The sequence below is a fragment of the Penicillium subrubescens genome, assembly GCF_028828155.1.
Source record: "Penicillium subrubescens strain IBT 31985 chromosome Unknown utg000010l_segment0_segment0, whole genome shotgun sequence".
NCBI classification, from domain to species: Eukaryota; Fungi; Ascomycota; class Eurotiomycetes; order Eurotiales; family Aspergillaceae; genus Penicillium; species Penicillium subrubescens.
Window position 1 is genome coordinate 1,125,747 of NW_026643160.1, and position 17,047 is coordinate 1,142,793.

At 45.7% G+C, this 17,047-nt stretch overlaps 4 protein-coding genes across 4 annotated transcripts; 2 read left to right on the plus strand and 2 right to left on the minus strand.

Annotated features, from left to right (window-relative positions):
- Window positions 1–3,710: 3,710 nt before the first annotated feature.
- N7473_011595 (uncharacterized protein) lies at window positions 3,711–4,777 on the minus strand (the record flags this gene model as incomplete). Its single annotated transcript, XM_057157534.1, has 2 exons — window positions 3,711–4,315; window positions 4,384–4,777. 2 exons carry the CDS (start codon window positions 4,775–4,777, stop codon window positions 3,711–3,713), a joined length of 999 nt encoding a protein of 332 aa, XP_057003384.1.
- A 162-nt stretch (window positions 4,778–4,939) lies between these two features.
- On the minus strand, window positions 4,940–6,750 carry N7473_011596 (uncharacterized protein; the record flags this gene model as incomplete). Its single annotated transcript, XM_057157535.1, has 4 exons — window positions 4,940–5,282; window positions 5,334–5,533; window positions 5,593–6,205; window positions 6,278–6,750. The coding sequence occupies 4 exons, from the start codon at window positions 6,748–6,750 to the stop codon at window positions 4,940–4,942; spliced, it is 1,629 nt and encodes a 542-aa protein (XP_057003385.1).
- Window positions 6,751–8,151: 1,401 nt separating this feature from the next.
- On the plus strand, window positions 8,152–8,478 carry N7473_011597 (uncharacterized protein; the record flags this gene model as incomplete). Its single annotated transcript, XM_057157536.1, has 1 exon — window positions 8,152–8,478. The coding sequence occupies one exon, from the start codon at window positions 8,152–8,154 to the stop codon at window positions 8,476–8,478; it is 327 nt and encodes a 108-aa protein (XP_057003386.1).
- A 6,855-nt stretch (window positions 8,479–15,333) lies between these two features.
- N7473_011598 (GNAT family N-acetyltransferase) lies at window positions 15,334–16,055 on the plus strand. The gene is made up of 2 exons (XM_057157537.1): window positions 15,334–15,506; window positions 15,598–16,055. The coding sequence occupies exons 1-2, from the start codon at window positions 15,355–15,357 to the stop codon at window positions 16,025–16,027; spliced, it is 582 nt and encodes a 193-aa protein (XP_057003387.1). The 5' UTR covers window positions 15,334–15,354; the 3' UTR covers window positions 16,028–16,055.
- Window positions 16,056–17,047: the final 992 nt, after the last annotated feature.

The following is a 17,047-nucleotide window of genomic DNA, read 5'->3' on the forward strand; positions in this document are numbered from 1 at the left end:
TATTGCGTACTTTGAAGAGAGAAATTCTTAGATGGATAAACAAATTAAATGTATTGAATGCTGATCATAGAAATAAAGTATCGAATTAAGGTAGCTGGTTGACAAAGAGAGTTTTCAAAGTAATTGAAGTTCTCAGAGTCAAAGCACCATCTCCTTAGCTGCGGAGCGGACGGAGTATGCACAGTCGTGGCTCCAAGTGAACCATCTGGATTTCTCCTATCCCCGGTCAGGGAAAGGGCGTTGTTGTCACTGTTCTGAAGATCATCGATGGCCTAGCATTCGTCATTAATATTCAGCTTGTTCAATTCCTCGGTAAATTAGAAGACAATATCGTGATTCGAAAAGATTAGAGTCAGACTCTCATTACTGAAGGGGAATGTAGCTGTAAAAGGGATGCTCAAATTTCCTGATACTAATATTTCGAGGTAGGTTCACCCCTAGATTATAGCTCTAATAACTATTCTATGTCTGCATGTTATGATATACCCTGGCATGAGGTTATTCCTAAGTGTTGGTGCCTTAGGCTTCCCGGGCCTGATAAGCCGGCAGGCTTTCTGTGGAGATTCGCTAGGGCTTCGTTATCAGTACGTGTACGAACTCCTGCAGGGAACACCCTTGACAGAGGTTACACAAGCCTCGTGTTTCACCCTGCTCCTATTTCCCTACTAAGGATATATCTCCTTCCTGTTTGAGCGATAAGACTGTATATTAATTGACCTATGTTAAAGAGGTTTTACGATCCTTAAGAAACAGTCTTTAATAATCTTACACTATTGACTTAGCCCTGTTTCTCCTACCTAATTAATAGGCCTCTATCCTAACTTATAGAGTATATCCTTATAAATTCCGTTTCTTCTTCTTCGATTACCTAGGAGACATAGTATTAAGGACCTGTTCTACTCCTTTTACTAAAGGGGTACTAAACCCTCCCTGTATCGTAGAAGAAATCCTAATCGCGACTAAATAGGGTTTAACCCTAACTAATCTTAATACTAACCTCGTAGCTACTTAAGCTACTATAGAAAAGCTATAGAGGCTTAAAGATTTATAAGATTAAGCTAAAACTGTAAGGATATACTCTATAAGTCAGGATAGAGGCCTGTTAATCAGGTAGGAAAAAGGGGCTAAGTTAATTGTGTGAGATAGCCAAAGACTGTTTCTTGAAGATCGTAAAACCTCTTCAATATAGGTCAATTTATATACAGTCTTATCGCTCAAACAGGAAGGAGATATATCCTTAGTAGGGAAATAGGAGCGGGGTGAAATACGAGGCTTATGTAACCTCTGTTAAGGGTGTTCCCTGCAGGAGTTCGTATACGTACTAATACCGAAGCCCTAGTGAACCTCTATAGAAAGCCTGCCGGCTTATTAGGCCCGGGAAGCCTAAGGCACTAACACTTAGGAATAACCTTATGCTAGGGTATATTATAACAATTATCCTCCCTCTAAGGATCGCTTGCCCTTAAGCGAGGTAAACAGACGCGTAAATAATTATAAAGAGTAGTAGTTAAATAAGGAAGGAGCGTATAGGCTAAAAAAAAAGGGAAGGTTAATACTAGGGGGTTGCCTAGTAGAGGGTTAAATAAAGGAAACGCGTTTCTTTATTAATATCGCTAATATTACCCTCTCCTTTTATTCTTCCTCTTTTATCCTCTTCTATCTCTTTTTCCTATACCCTTATTAAGGTATACCCTTTCGCTATCGTTTTACTATCTATTCGCCCTCGAAACCCTTATAATACCTCTAAGAACCTATACTACTACTTATCCTCTTCTAGATAATCCTGTTTTTATATTAATCCTCTAATATATACACTATCTGCGTACTATAATCGCTAAGTAGGACGTAACTTTAGGCTTACCTTTTGCTATAAAGTGTATTCGTAATATTAAGGCTTTAGTTTTATATAAGTAGTGTCGACATGAGTGGGTGCATAAGCCCATGCTATCGAACTTGACAGAATGCGACGGAACGTCCACGTGACGATGATCTTCAACGATTGACATCAACAGATTGCACACATGACGAAAGAGCTTCAACACTCTATATTTCTTCTGATTTCTATGAGATTCTAGTCTGACGTATTGCCTTGATTTCATGAAGTTATAAATATTGCCTGTTTTCCATAGCTAGTTGAATCAAGTTTAATGATTGTGATGAAGTTGGAGCATTCTTCTATCATAAGTTAACTTCCGATTCTGAGCCGAATCGTACGACCTAACCTGACCTATACGATTCTTCGCCAATCGTATACTGATTTGACCAATCGTGCACACTCGCTTGCTTGTGCACGACCGAAGGATTTATGCTGACCCCGTAAATCCGACAAGTAGTGTTCTAGCTACGCTTCGATATATATTCCTATAGGTTTCGCTAAGTTCTTTAAAGATAAAGCTAATAACTCTATAGGCTACGACTATAATACTAGGAGATTATTAGGACCTAAATCTTATATTTATATAGGCTCGGTAGGTATTCTAAATAGTTAACCCGGCTAATTTAGAATAATTTATAGAGTAGCTATATCCCTCGGAGGTCTATCGAATAGTTACTAGATTTATAAAGGAACTAGCGTACTACTTTAACGTTTTTGAGTAGGCTTATTATAAGGAGTATTAGTTAACTAGAAATAAGGTATATATTAAGGTATAATTTATAGATTATATATCTTAATATATTCTAATTATAGTTTCGCTAGTAAAACTATACTAACTATAACGCGTTCCTTATAGCCTATTACTCTAAACTTCCCTCTATTTCTACTCCTAGTCCTCTTAATATTAAGAAGGAGAAGGCTATATAAAATGCTTACCTTCTTTCTTATAAGCCCTTTTATCCTATCTTTTCTGTTTTATCTTATTCAGCTCTTACTTTGATTTCATTCTGCCCTTATATCGAGAGCTAAGGGGGTGTGTTAATATGTGTGTGTGTGCGTATCCCCGCAATAAGCGAGCGTATGTATACATGCATGCGCGCGCTAATGCAATTGGATGCATAAATCTGCATCCCTATACACCGCTTTATAATATACGATGCTGATTATCAACTACTGCATCAAATGGGAAAAGCAACGAGTTTCCTAACACTCTCGTATGCCCCTATGTTATTTCGGATTCTTATCAGTCTTTTCCTGTGATATCCTGCTATGTACCCAAAGTTATAAATACTGCCTGTTTTCCTAGCAAAATAAAACAAGTTTGACGACAATGTCAGAAGCTTGACACCATTTTCACTCACCAATAGAGCTCAAGGCAATTCTGATTAAACTGTGTTGACCCTCCACTGTTCAACCTGTTCGCTGCCGACCCACCTCTATTGCACTTTCGTCTCTCTTCTATAATCGTGGTATTCGATCGACCTGTGTGCGCCTACAAGCACACGCCTCAGGGTTTATGCACACGGCGTAAATCCGACAAATACCCTATTAGGAAACTCTAGTTTCTAGGTATACGGCGGTGCGTAGCGGCCATTCTCCAGTGCATAATTATTATTCAGATTTCGCCGGCAGAATTCCGATTTAGCCAAGTTCCATTAAAATTTGGCCAAGTCCCATCGCTGTTGAATTCTTCTACACCACTACCTAATTTTCATGCATTATCACAGAGGTCTTGGAAATAGATCTTATACACCCAACAAATACAATCAATTCACTACTGCTCTCTAAGTACATGAATATAGGACATAGTACTAGCAAAAATGCATAGTATTCATCATTTTCGACGTCGCCGACGCAGGTTCCTTTGCACTATAGCTGGCGGAGGAGAATTACGAGGTCTTCCCTTCTTTGATGCATTCTGGCTAGCCCTGCGCTGTGTAGGCTCTGCCACGATGGAAGCTGGGCCATCCACGATGGAAGCTGGGCCATCCACGATGGAAGCTGTGCCATCCATGATGGTAGCTAAGCGTTCCCTAGCTAGGCGTTCCTCTGCCACGCGTTCCATGTATGTAGCTGCGTCTTCAGATTCAACTGATAGCGGCCTGTACGTTAGCCTACCTTCCCCCTGCTGTGATCGTTGTATAATGACATGGAAGATGGGCATGCCCTTCTCCTTGCTCGCTACTCGACAAAGTTGCTGGATAGTCAACACTGTAGGGTCACCATCACTAGTAAAACTAGTAGGTTCGAGCCAGCGCGCTGTTAATGGCCCAGTCTTACTAGTCGGAAATACGTCCCGAGCGAGTAAGGGAGTATCCTCGATATCCGCCGAGTAATCAGCGCTGCGTAAACCTTGTAGTCGGCGATGTAGATCGGATAAGAAGACATGTAGGGAGCTCCATTGCTGAGAGGATGATACGTATATCGTGGTATGGGCATCTATACTCCAGTGATTAGCATATGAACTAGAGAGATAGGAATATGATTTAGAGAGTAAGGAATATTACCCTTGATTGGGTGAATATCATAATCCACTACTTTTAGGTAGTAGGTCACATTGAATACAATATCCTCATCAACCGGAGGCTTAACCACTAGTGGTAGGCGCCCAGTATAAGCATTTCGGGCCTGGCTTGTAGTACCAGAGAGAGCCGCAAAGCGTGTATTGAGCTGTGGCGGTGCCTGTATACCCGGAACCGATGGTGCGCTGGTTGAAATCGATGATCTACCGGTTGGAATCGATGGTGTACTGGGTAGAATTGATGGTGTACTGAGTAGAATTGATGATGTACTGGATGAAATCGATGGCGACGGGGTATTTGCAGCTGCTGATAGTGTAGCTCCTAGTTGATAGATAGCAGCTAGTATAGTTTCGATAGGAACAGCCTGCTGGGATGCCATTTTTGCGATAAAAGAAGACAGATTTTTTTGAGGATATAGTCGATAGAAAAGATAACATAAACAAGAGAAAGGATGAGATGAACGATAGCAAGGATGAGATGAACAATGGAAAGGATGAGATGAACGATAGCAAGGATAAGATGGACGATGGAAAAGGAAATATCACAAAGGATCAGGATCCTCGTATTCAGCTGCTTCTACTTCCGCGCCCTGCTGCCATTGGGTGTTCGGGCCCCATCTAAACGCGCCAAGGGGCCTAGTACTAACCTCTAATATAGGCAAGGCACCTGATTGGTAGTATAAAAGGGCCCGCTCGCGTAGGGCTTCATAGACCTGGCGATATGGCTGCTCTCTCTCACCACGGAGCTGAATAAGAGGATCCTCAGGGTCAAATGGCTCGCCCACCTCCTGGAGCCCAATTTCATGAAGCTGCGTATGACACCAAGCTAGAGTAGCAGATGGAAGATATTCAGCAGGGTCCCATTCAGCCACATCCTGCTGGAGCCTAATAGAATAGTATTAGAAAATCACAGAATAGTAGAATATAGAATCATACCAGTCTAGAAGATCATAATCAAGAGGCTCCTGGCAATCAGGAACGCCTGGGCCAGGGTAGTAGTAATTCATAATCGGCTTCCCTGGGACTACATGTGGCCGCTTAGCCTGCGGGCGAATACGGTGTACATTCCAGATATCGTTAACAAATGAATGAATTCGAGAACGGAGAATAGGCATGTATATAGAGAGAAGTGCTATCTAGACATCGATTAGTATAATATTATAAGGAAATGTGTCGCCGGAATACTTCTACTTACCTGCTCAGGGATACATTGCTTTGAGAAGATTCCATCATTTAGTAGCTGATTGAAGTATTCATGATAAACGAATAGGCTCGATGTAGAAAGCTGTCCCCACCAGGATTCAATTCGCTGATTTTCAACACTCCGGCCGTAGATAAAATATTCTCTTAGCTGGAGAAGAGATTGCAATGTTGCTGGATCTAATGTTGATGGAAGCAATCTCGATGACGATGGAAGCGATCTCGATGGAAGAACATCTGATGTTAATGGAGGGTTTTGACGGAGCACAAGATGAGCATCACCAATTAGCACTGTTTCAGTACCAAGGTCGGTGCGAAGTTTTCGTGGTAAATACCCATTAGAAGCAGCGCAGTCAAGGTATTGACGAAGCACACTTACTGCGGTACGCGCAGATATTCCCACGTATATCCACATAATGCACCGAGAGTAGCCATCAATGGCTGCGTATATCTCAATCCCAAAAGGCTCCAGCTTCATATAGCCGTCAAGGTGCCACACTGCATTAGGCCCCTCGCAGGTGTAGGCCTTTCGCCGCCGTTGTAGGCCAGCTTGGCGCCGCTCAATAGCACCAGGATTAATCGATCGGTAGATTTCGTAGGCCCGGGCTCTATTATCATATAGTCGTTAGCCATATTCTCATCCGGAGCGACTATCTTAACAATGAAGGCGGTCATCTTACTCAGAGATGAATATTCCATGGCGGCGTAAGAAGACCCGTTGTAAACGGCGGCCATATCCTTCGATCTCTCCAATCTGATCTTCCGTCATAAGAATCAACTCGACCTCTTCTTCCTGCGCTTCGCGCTCGCGAGGATCGTCAATGCGGAGCCGAATACCAAGTTTCTTTCGAGTGCGGCGTAGGGTACGTTCAGAGGATGGCATACCCTTCTTCGCAAGGATCATAAGGATCTCCTCAGTACTCAATGATAGCCGGAGGAGCTCACATACGATCGCATCGCGAGCGCCTGCAGGTAGGTAAAGCCGGCGTGTACGGAGGCCCCAGGACTGTAGGCGCCGGGATATCGTATTCGTGGAAGCGCACACGCCGTGCGTATGGAGAAGGAAGATGCGAATAGCCTCATGCGAGCAATTCGAACCCGCAAGTTGGGTGATTTCCCTCCGGTAGGGCTCAAGATCAAGCTGGGGGCACATGGCGGAGGCCGAAGGATAGCGAGCTGCGAGCTGCCGAATACGGCGATTTCTGCAATAAAATCCAATCAGCATCAATTTCCTAATAGGGAAAGGCTTATCAATACTACCGTATACTGGAGGTAGGGGTGGTTGGGTAGGAGGAAGTGTGAAGAGGGAAGATAGTCATGAAAGCTTGAATATCTATATAGATCAAAGGGGTCATGTGACCTAATCTGGCTAGGGCGGAGGGAAAAGCGGTCAATTTTATGATAGGTTTTATGCACTGGAGAATGGCCGCTACGCACCGCCGTAATAGGTATATCCTTCTTATCGGAATAATCCTTACTTTACGTAAGGATAAGCGAAATTAGAAGTAAAACTTTAAGCGAGGAAAATACTTCCCTCTTATTAACTATAGTAAAGTAATAATTCTATAAACTCTCAACGTAAACTTTTAACGATATCTAATACAGAGTACGTAATTAATACCCTAAGTAAGCTAATATAAGGCCGTATTAGTTAAGACTCTATATAGCTACCTTCTTAACGCCTAATCTTACTAGCGACTAAGAATATACTAAGCCTTTTACCTCTAACTATAGTAAGGGAGATATATTCTATAATTATAGAGGCGGATAACCCTATAATATACGCTTTAATAGCTAAATATACTACTAGGAATATCGTTAAGTAGAACTAATAGGAAGTATAACGCTAGATATAAGCTATTATTACTTAAAGCGAGTAGTTACTAGTAGAATAGTCTATTCTAGACCTCTTATCCTTCTTAATAACGCCTAAAACTCTAAATCTAACCCTAAATAGTCTACTTATAGGCTAGATTACGCTTAAAAGGACTTTTCTAAAAAGAGTCCCTAAAATCTACGAGTATTTAGGAGCTTTTAAGGATAATATTACTTAAGAGTACCTTCTTAACTATAAACGCTTTTTCTATAAAATAGAATAACTAACGTAATTCCCGCTTGACCGGGACACCTACTGTCACGGGCCAGTGCCCGATATAGGTCACGTGTATCACGAGACCTTGGCGTATTGACGTGGAGAACGCGCGGGATAAACTTCCCCTCCTTAAGCTTTTTGTAAACAGCATGTTGGCCTAGTTAGATTGAATCTAAGTCTTGCTTCAGCCCTTCACATACAAAAAGCTTCCTTCTACACCTAGAAGTATCATTGGTCATTGGAAAAGCCCTAGGAAAGCGACCTAGGCACTCATTGGAAACACCCCTGAATCCCAAGCGATTCAGTGACGAACACATATCGGAACGGAATCCTCGCGCATAGATCTCTCAGCGCTCGAGACGGATTAGAAAGCCCTAGAAGATCTCAATTCCTAGGCACACTGGAACATTGGACGAAAAGCGACCGAAGCATTACCGGCACGCTACACAACCCCTAGGCGCTATGCAGCACCAGGAATCGACGAGCCCTCCCGGGTGGGCGCAAACGCTATTACAGCAGATAGCACAGACCCAGGCTATGCAGAACGAAGAAAGGGAGCGGCGTCACCAGCAAGATGCTGCTCAAGAGGAGCGGATGCGTCGCCTCGAGGCAATGCTGGAGCATCAGGCCTCACTAGCCATAACGACAACCACGACGAACGAAGGGCAGGCGACACCTGCACGATCAGCCACCGAATCGGTGCCGGTTCCCCCACGAACAGAGATTGTTCACCGACCGAAACCACGTCTCCCGGACCCAAAACCATTCGGTGGAAGCACGAGCGATTAGCCAACCTAGCGCATTTCGATGGAGAACAAGCTTAGTGTGGACAGCGAAGCTATCGGTTCCCCTCAAGACCAATTCATGTACGTATTCTCTAGACTAGAGAAGCTCGCCTAGAAGAATACTAGAACCTTCGTGAAACTCCGCCGGAACACTAGCGAACCGCAAGCCTTACTCGGCCACCTTAAGAATATCTACGGAGACCCGAATATCAAAGCACGCGCAGCAAGACGACTCCACCAGATTCGACAACCAGAAGACATAAGCTTTTCTAGGTTCCTTCCTAGACTAGAAAAGGAATTCGCTGATGCAGACGCTCTTGAATAGCACAACGAGGCAAAAAGGCAGATCCTTCTTAGCGCGCTCAATAAGACCATAACGAATGCGTTAATAAATCGAGGCATCCCTGCTACCTCGGCGGACCTGATCTCCCGGCTTCACGAGATCAGCTCAGATATAGATGCCCTTAATATCAACAAAGAGGAACGAACACGTCGTCCGCGCTCGCCTAGACAAAATAGCGATGAAATAGATTAGACACCGACCGTGTCGGTAACCCGTGCCGAACTACACACGAAACACCGCCGACCCGAAAGCGGAACGCCGAGACAAGCTCAATAGGTTAGTCAGGACGAGATAGATCGGCGACGTGCTGAAGGGAAATGCCTACGATATAGAAAATCTGGACACCTTATCGCGAGGTGCGCGCTCCTACCGGCACAACAGCCGAATAGTACACGTATCGCTACTACCTCGAGCAAGAAGGGAAAGGAGCGCACGGTCAAAGTAAAGAAGTCGAAGCCTGCAAGTGACCTAGATTCAGTAATAACGGCTTCTGACGACGAGAGTGTGACTACTGAGGATAAATCGGGAAAAGAGTAGCTCCTGTTCTAAGTCGCGAGCAGGAGCAAAAGGGGGTCGAGAAGCTACTGGAACGTAAGACATTACCGTTTATAGTCGATACTAGAGTGAATAGAATCCAATTTACACAAGCTCTCGTCGATAGCGGCTGCCGCTGCTATGCAACGGTAAACGAGTCTCTAGTCCAGTCGCTCGACCTCCCGCGCATTAAGATACAGCCACGAGTCCTTGACGGGGTGGTGCCGGATCAGTACCGAATCACCCACATTACCCATTTCGACCTCGACGTCCACGGCCAGCAACAAGGCCGCGTGTTTGCGTATATCATCGGACCCTAAAGCGACAGTATGATACTTGGGGACCTATAGCTACACGACGTAAACGGACAATATTCAGCACGGAAAGGATACCTAGACATCTTCACAAAGTCTGGGGAGCGGACAAGATGTTAGAACCGCGCGGATCGCACTATCGGGCCCCCTAGAGTGAAGGCGCTACGCGTGGCACAGACAGAAGCTTCTTCTATCCAACAGCTTGTACGGAGCGTATCGGATGCAAATCGTTTGCAGATCGGTAGGGTTTCGTTAGACGATATCGAGAAGGCATTACGACCAAAGAAGTACCTCGATCCAAAGGACAAACTACCGAAACACTACTAGCAATAGCTTACCGCTTTTAGCCAACAGTTAGCCGATTAGCTGCCTCCATACCGGCCAGGAATCGATCATAAAATCCCTCTGAAACGCGATCGAAACAGTATCGAAGAGCCACCGCTATATAGCCCTCTCTACGGCATAAACAAGGAAGAGCTTCTTTACCTACGAAAGACCTTAACAGACCTGCTTAGGAAGAACTTCATACGTGTAAGCCAATCGCCTGCGGCAGCACCGATCTTGCTAGTTAGGAAGCTAGGCGGCGGCGTACGATTCTGTGTTGACTATCAGGGGTTAAACGAACGAACAGTAAAGGATCGCTACCCCCTACCACTGATTCGAGAGACGCTACGGAATATGGGCCACGCTCGCTGGTTCACAAAGCTCGATATTATCGCAGCCTTCCATAAGATCCGTATCCACCCTGGAGAAGAATGGAAGACTGCATTTCGGACGCGATACGGGCTCTACGAGTAGAACGTAACCCCGTTCGGATTGACTAGCGCACCAGCAACGTTCCAGAGGTATATCAATCAGACTCTGCGGGAGTACTTAGATGACTTCGTGTCGGCCTACGTTGACGATATAATTATCTACACTAACGGGACGCTAGCGGATCACCGCCGAAAGGTCGGCGAAGTCCTGCAGAAACTAATAGACGCTGGCCTCCAATGTGACATTGCGAAATCGGAATTCGAACAGGACTCAGTGAAGTACCTCGGCTTTATCGTCGAGGCTGGAAAGGGGATTCACGTCGATCTAAAGAAGGTGGAAGCTATTAGGGCATAGGAGAGACCGAAGTCTATACAGGATGTGCGAAGCTTTATTGGGTTTGCGAACTTCTACCGGCCATTTATACCACGATTCGCCGACCTTTCGGCACCCTTAACACGGCTAATAAAGAAAGACGCTATATTCAAATAGGACGACGATTGCCAACAGGCCTTCACGGAACTGAAAGAGCTCTTCATAAACGCACCAATCCTAGCACATTTCGAAGAGGATCGTCAAACAGTCGTAGAAACTGATGCCTCCGGCTGGGCAACTAGTGCGGTTCTATCGCAATATAGACCCGACGGGCAGCTACGGCCATGCGCCTACCTATCTCAGAAGCTATCCCCAGCAGAATCAAACTACGAGATCCACGATAAGGAGCTTCTAGCGATTATACGTGCTCTGCGCGAATAGAGACCTGAGCTGAAAATGGTGCCTCGATTCACTATCGTAACGGACCATAAAAACCTTCGATACTTCGGAAAAGCACAACATCTCAACGAACAGCAGATGCGATAGGCAGACCTCTTAACAGAGTTCGACTTTGACCTCCGTTATCGCCCTAGCAAGCTTGCAGTAAGGCCGGATGCACTATCACGACGGAGTCAGGATATGCCTAAGAGTATCACTAACGAAAGGCTGTCGAATCGCTTCCGAATCCTACTCAAAAGGGTCAAGATCAAAACGGGTCGGCTAAAACTTCAATCAGCCGACAGCCAACCCAGTGAGGAGATCGATTTCGAAAGAGATATCCCCCTCTTTAATAAACCGGAACTTCAGACAGAATGGAAAAAGGCAAGGGCGTCTGACTCGATCTACCAACGAATCTCCAACGCTTTGCTAACGGGAGAGCGCCGAATCGCTGCCGAAACGAACATTAAGACCAGCCTATCGGAGTGCCATTTAGATAATCGAGGGGTGCTTCACTTCAGACAGCGACTCTGGATTCCAGACAACGAGGTTCTACGCACAGGAATTATACAGAAGATCCACGATTCACACGTTACGGCGCATCCTGGGCGAGACGCTACCTATTCGATACTTTCTCGACGGTTCTTCTGGCCAGGAGCGGCGAAAGACGTACGACGTTTCCTCCGGAACTGTACAGTGTGCGGACGGAGCTCAGTATAGCGAGACACGAAACATAGGTTACTGAAACCGCTACCAATCCCCCAGCGAATCTGGGCTGAAATATCCGTTGACTTTATCACCGGGCTACCACCCTCCGGACCCACGGGAGCAACGAACTGTATAGTGATAACAGATCGGTTGACAAAGAGCGTGATTCTGATCGGAATAAAGAATACAACAGCAGAGGATGTAGCAGAGGTATTCCTCACACACTTCTATATGCATCATAGGGTGCCACTAGCGATTGTGAGCGACCGCGGCCCGCAATTTGTGAGTTCCTTCTGGGAAAGAGTATGCGAAAGGCTATCGATTCAACGCCGATTATCCACTGCTTTCCATCCCCAGACCGACGGTGCAACAGAGCGTGCCAATCAGGAGATCGAACGAATTCTACGCGTGTTCACTACATACGCACAGGATAACTGGAAGGATCTACTACCAATAGTCGCCGTGGCAATCAATAATCGTGATGCCGCTTCAACAGGAATCTCGCCATTCTTCTTCACCCACGGTTACCATGTTGATCCGATTAGCATTAACGAAGCAGGGCAACTACAAGACGCCCTGACCCCACCACGAAAGGCAGGCGAAACGTTCGTGAATCGCCTACGAGAAGCTACCGATTAGTCCCAGGCCGCTATTGCTTCCGCGCAGGCCCTTCAAGAAGAGCAAGCGAACCGACGTCGACAGGCAGCGCCTATCTACAAAAAGGATGACTGGGTTTGGCTAAATCTGCGGAACGTACGCACACAGCGACCGTCAAAGAAGTTAGATTGGCTACATACTCGATACCGAGTAGTAGACGTCCCGTCGCCGTTCACAGTCCGACTTGATGTGCCTACTGGTATACACCCAGTGTTCCATATTGAGTTAGTTCGCCCAGCAGCAACGGACCCATTCCCATCTCAGTTAGTAGACGATTCACAACCACCACCACTACTAGTTAACGGAGAAGAGGAATACGACGTAGAGCAAATCCTAGCCGTACGAAGGAGGAAGATTGGGCGAGGATATCGTGACGAGGCGTTAGTGAAATGGAGAGGATGGGCAGAACAGACGTGGGAAAGGCTAGACTCAGTGCAGGATTGCAGCGCCTTGGATGCCTTTGAAGCGCAGCACGGCACCGTTTCGGATGTGATTCGCCAGCAAATCGGCACCGAAGCCCATATCGTCGTGCCCCTAACGAGATTGAGGCTGGGAGGGGGGTATTGTCACGGGCCAGTGCCCGATATAGGTCACGTGTATCACGAGACCTTGGCGTATTGACGTGGAGAACGCGCGGGATAAACTTCCCCTCCTTAAGCTTTTTGTAAACAGCATGTTGGCCTAGTTAGATTGAATCTAAGTCTTGCTTCAGCCCTTCACACCTACCCCTATTAGAAAATTCCAAAATCGATTATCCTAAGTAACACCTACTAATTTAACTAGATAACTCGATTTTTACATAAAGTAATCCTATACCAAATTTGTCTATATCCACTGTAGGTAGGCGGAGCCCTTCTAAGCGGTTGAATCGGCTGATTAGGCAGATCGAGCTGTTTATGCGATACTACCTTATCAGCTTCTACTAGCTGAATTAGCTGCTGAGCTCGCTATAGGCCCTTTTCGACGGTCAAACCCTCTTCGCGGGGTATCTGTGTAAGAATATACTCTATAAGTCAGGATAGAGGCCTGTCAATCAGGTAGGAGAAAGGGACAAAGTCAATTGTTCAGAAAAGTCAAAGACTGTTTCTTAAGGATCGTAAAACCTCTTTAACATAGGTCAGTTTATATACAGTCTTATCGCTCAAACAGGAAGGAGATATATCCTTAGTAGAAGGATAGGAGCGGGGTCTTATATAACCTCTATCAAGGGTGTTCCCTGCAGGAGTTCGTACACGTACTGATAACGAACCCCCAGCGAACCTCTACAGAAAGCCTGCCGTCCGGGAAGCCTGAGGCACCAACACTTGGGAATAACCTTATGCTAGGGTATATCATAACAATTGGATTTAAATGAACCATGAATAGACCAAACCATCGAATCAAACTATAAAGCTAAGTAACTGCAACCGAAGTTCCGATAGTACTTAGTGTACTCTCACATGTCGGTGAAGCTGTAGAGCCTCGTGGACGAGCGAAGCCCAAGCCAGCGAATCAGCGACACCTACCGTGGAAGTTAATATCAATCAATGCCTAAAGAAAACCTACGATATACGAACGCAGCCACCTTCCAAAAAGGCAAGGCAAAAAACATACAACAGCCAGGATTCGCATGTGGTCACCCACCATACTACTAACTGGCCGGCGTGTGGCTTAAGTACGGCTGAGCGGACGGGAAGCCCTGTTCTCCACACCCTATGGTCGTATGTGCTGAATATACACTCATGGGGAATCATACAGACATCGCAACATCGCAATTTACTGTGAAAATCAGTGCGAAAGTGAAGTGGAGCTAAGTGATAATAAAGTCTAATGTAAGTACGGCATTTTCGCGAGGATCAGCTAAATATATATACACTCAGTTACGTCGCAAAGTGCGGCGTAACGTGCTATTCCACAAGCCAGCGAATCAGCAACGTCAAGCGCGGAAGTTAATGTCAATGCCTTAAGAAAACTTAAGTCAAGAAGAGAGTTGTCCTAGCAAAGGTGAGCTAGCAAGAGCCAGTCATAAGAGGGAAATGTAGACAGAAGTGCGGAACGAAGCCTTGGAACCCTAAGAGCTAAGATGGATGGAGAAGTCGACGAGCAATCAGAACAACGTAGAACACTTCTTGGCGTCGAAATCGACGAATCTGCGGCGAGAACGGGCAAGGGTTTTGCAGTACGAACGCAAGCCAATCTTTGCGGGCAATTCGCGCAGGGTAGTAACCCCTTCACTCGTTCCTCGTTTCAGGGCACTAGCTAGGTTTGGACTAGGCTGTTACATCACATCCTTGGCAATACGGTTCGAAAGAGCTAGTTAGTGACTCTTGGGTTGTTTAGTCTGTAGACGGAAACCCGCTAGCTTAAACTCGTATTGAATGCAATGAGTCATTGTAGAAATATGTTAACTAACCTCAGCTTCTCGGAAACCTCCATAGAATGTTCCAGACCAAGCTCAGCTAAGGGAAGTTCTGGTGATAAAAGCTTTTCCGAGATCTAGCTAGATTCAGTGCCATACTTGATTGCACAACTGCTGTAATACTCCGTTTGTCAACAAGATATCTTGGAGATATACTCCGCAATGGATCATGAATCTGGGCACACCACTGACTTATTGGGCCGCCTGTGAACTGTAAAAAGATAAATGGAGTTGTTGGGATATAGATATTGAATCAGCCCATTCTTTGTGGTCAAGTCCCGTCGCCGATCGACAAGACCTCGTATTCGCCCCCCCCGCAGTGCGATGTAACCTAAAATCCAATATCCATCATTCATAAACCATGTATCCCCTTCATGTCTATATTTCACATTTGACAAAGAATGCATTAAAATTGCTTCCATGATGGCAGAAAATAACCAACCTGGACGACCTATTTTCCCGTATCAGGTTAAGCAAATCGTGACCTCTCGGCTGATACTCCGCCCGATGTGCGACGAGGATATTGACTATTTCCATGATATCCGCACCAGGCCGGAGGTTATGAAGTGGACGTAGGTTTCTCCTCTGATCTAACTACAATACAGTCAACGGAGACGTTCCAAGAGCAATCAACTAACAGCGCTCTTCAATGTTTAATTACAGCCACAAACGCAAAATCGACAACGACATACAAGAAACAAAATCATGGATAAATAGGTTTCTTCGACCAGACCGATCAAATCCACCATTTCACCTTTCAATCATTGAAAAAACTACAGGACATATTATTGGAATGGCCGGAGTGTATACTCTGCACCCTCAAGCGGAGCTTGGTTACATGTTGCATCCTGATAAATGGGGTGTAGGGTATGCAACGGAAGCTCTAACAGCTTTCCTACAGAAATGGTGGGAATTGCCCCGTTATAACCAAGATAAGGCCTCTAATATTGAGGACTGGTTATTTGCCGACGCCCATAAGGAGAACGGTGTGAGTTTACGGCTGATGGAAAAACTTGGGTTTGAGAGGTATACGGTGTTCGTTGAGGATGGGGATGAGATTATTGGTTTGAGATTGAGATCATCGCTGTATTAAGAATTATTATGGACCTTGTAGACAGTACAATTTGTTTTATGTACTTAAGCCCAGTAAGCCTAGTATCGTCTGTGGGTGTAAAACAGACCTAAAACTCCACGCCGGGATAATTTACTGCCATATTCGAAGCAGATTCCCCCGCGTCCACTCAAAAACTACTTCTCCAACCCTATACCAAATCGCGTTGGTCTATATCTAGATTAGCTGCAGGTGGTGGCTTGTATATAATACGGTCACTGCTCATTCGTGTGTAAAACGTGGTACTTCAGTCCACGGGCATAAGGATAGGTAGGGTAGGCACTATTTTCCAAACAATTACGAACGGTGACTGCATTATATATAAGTCACGCCTGTAGCTTACCTAGATAGAGACTAGCGCACTTCACAATAGGTTGGGGAATTGTTTTCTGAGTGGACGAAGGGGACTGTGATTTCGATCACGGCAGTACTGGATACCCCGCACCTGCTAGTAGATTTAGCCTCGCTGGCAAGGTCAACGACAGCGCACAGTCTGCTCTCACCTGACGTACCACTCGATTGAAGACAAGTCACGATGGCTAGCAAGAAGAAGCCGCATACCTTCCGGGTCACGGGCCTGTCGAGGGAACGGCGCGATAAGGAACTCAAGACCGCATTGCAAGAGGCAATCAGCAACAACCTCACCGACGGGGAGAGATCGCAGATCTAGGCTGAGATTACCATCGTGCCTTCATGCTATGAAAGTGACACACAGAGAGTGGCGCTAGTGCAATTCCGCGGCGGGGTACCTCAGTTCCTTCGTGAGTTTGACTATAACGCCTCCGTCTTTGTATACTGTGACCGTGGAATAGGCCTTAGTGGCCGGTGCTCCCTGTGGTACTTGAGGGGGGGAGGGGGAGCTAGCGCGTCTTTGGCCTGAGCCGTAATCTACGCCTAGGTCGTAGTAGTAGCTCATCCACCACTGAAATTGGCCGCATTTATCAGAGTCGTGCTTAGTCCGACAGAGTTCTTGATAATTGTAATGTCTTTTTTGGGTGTTCT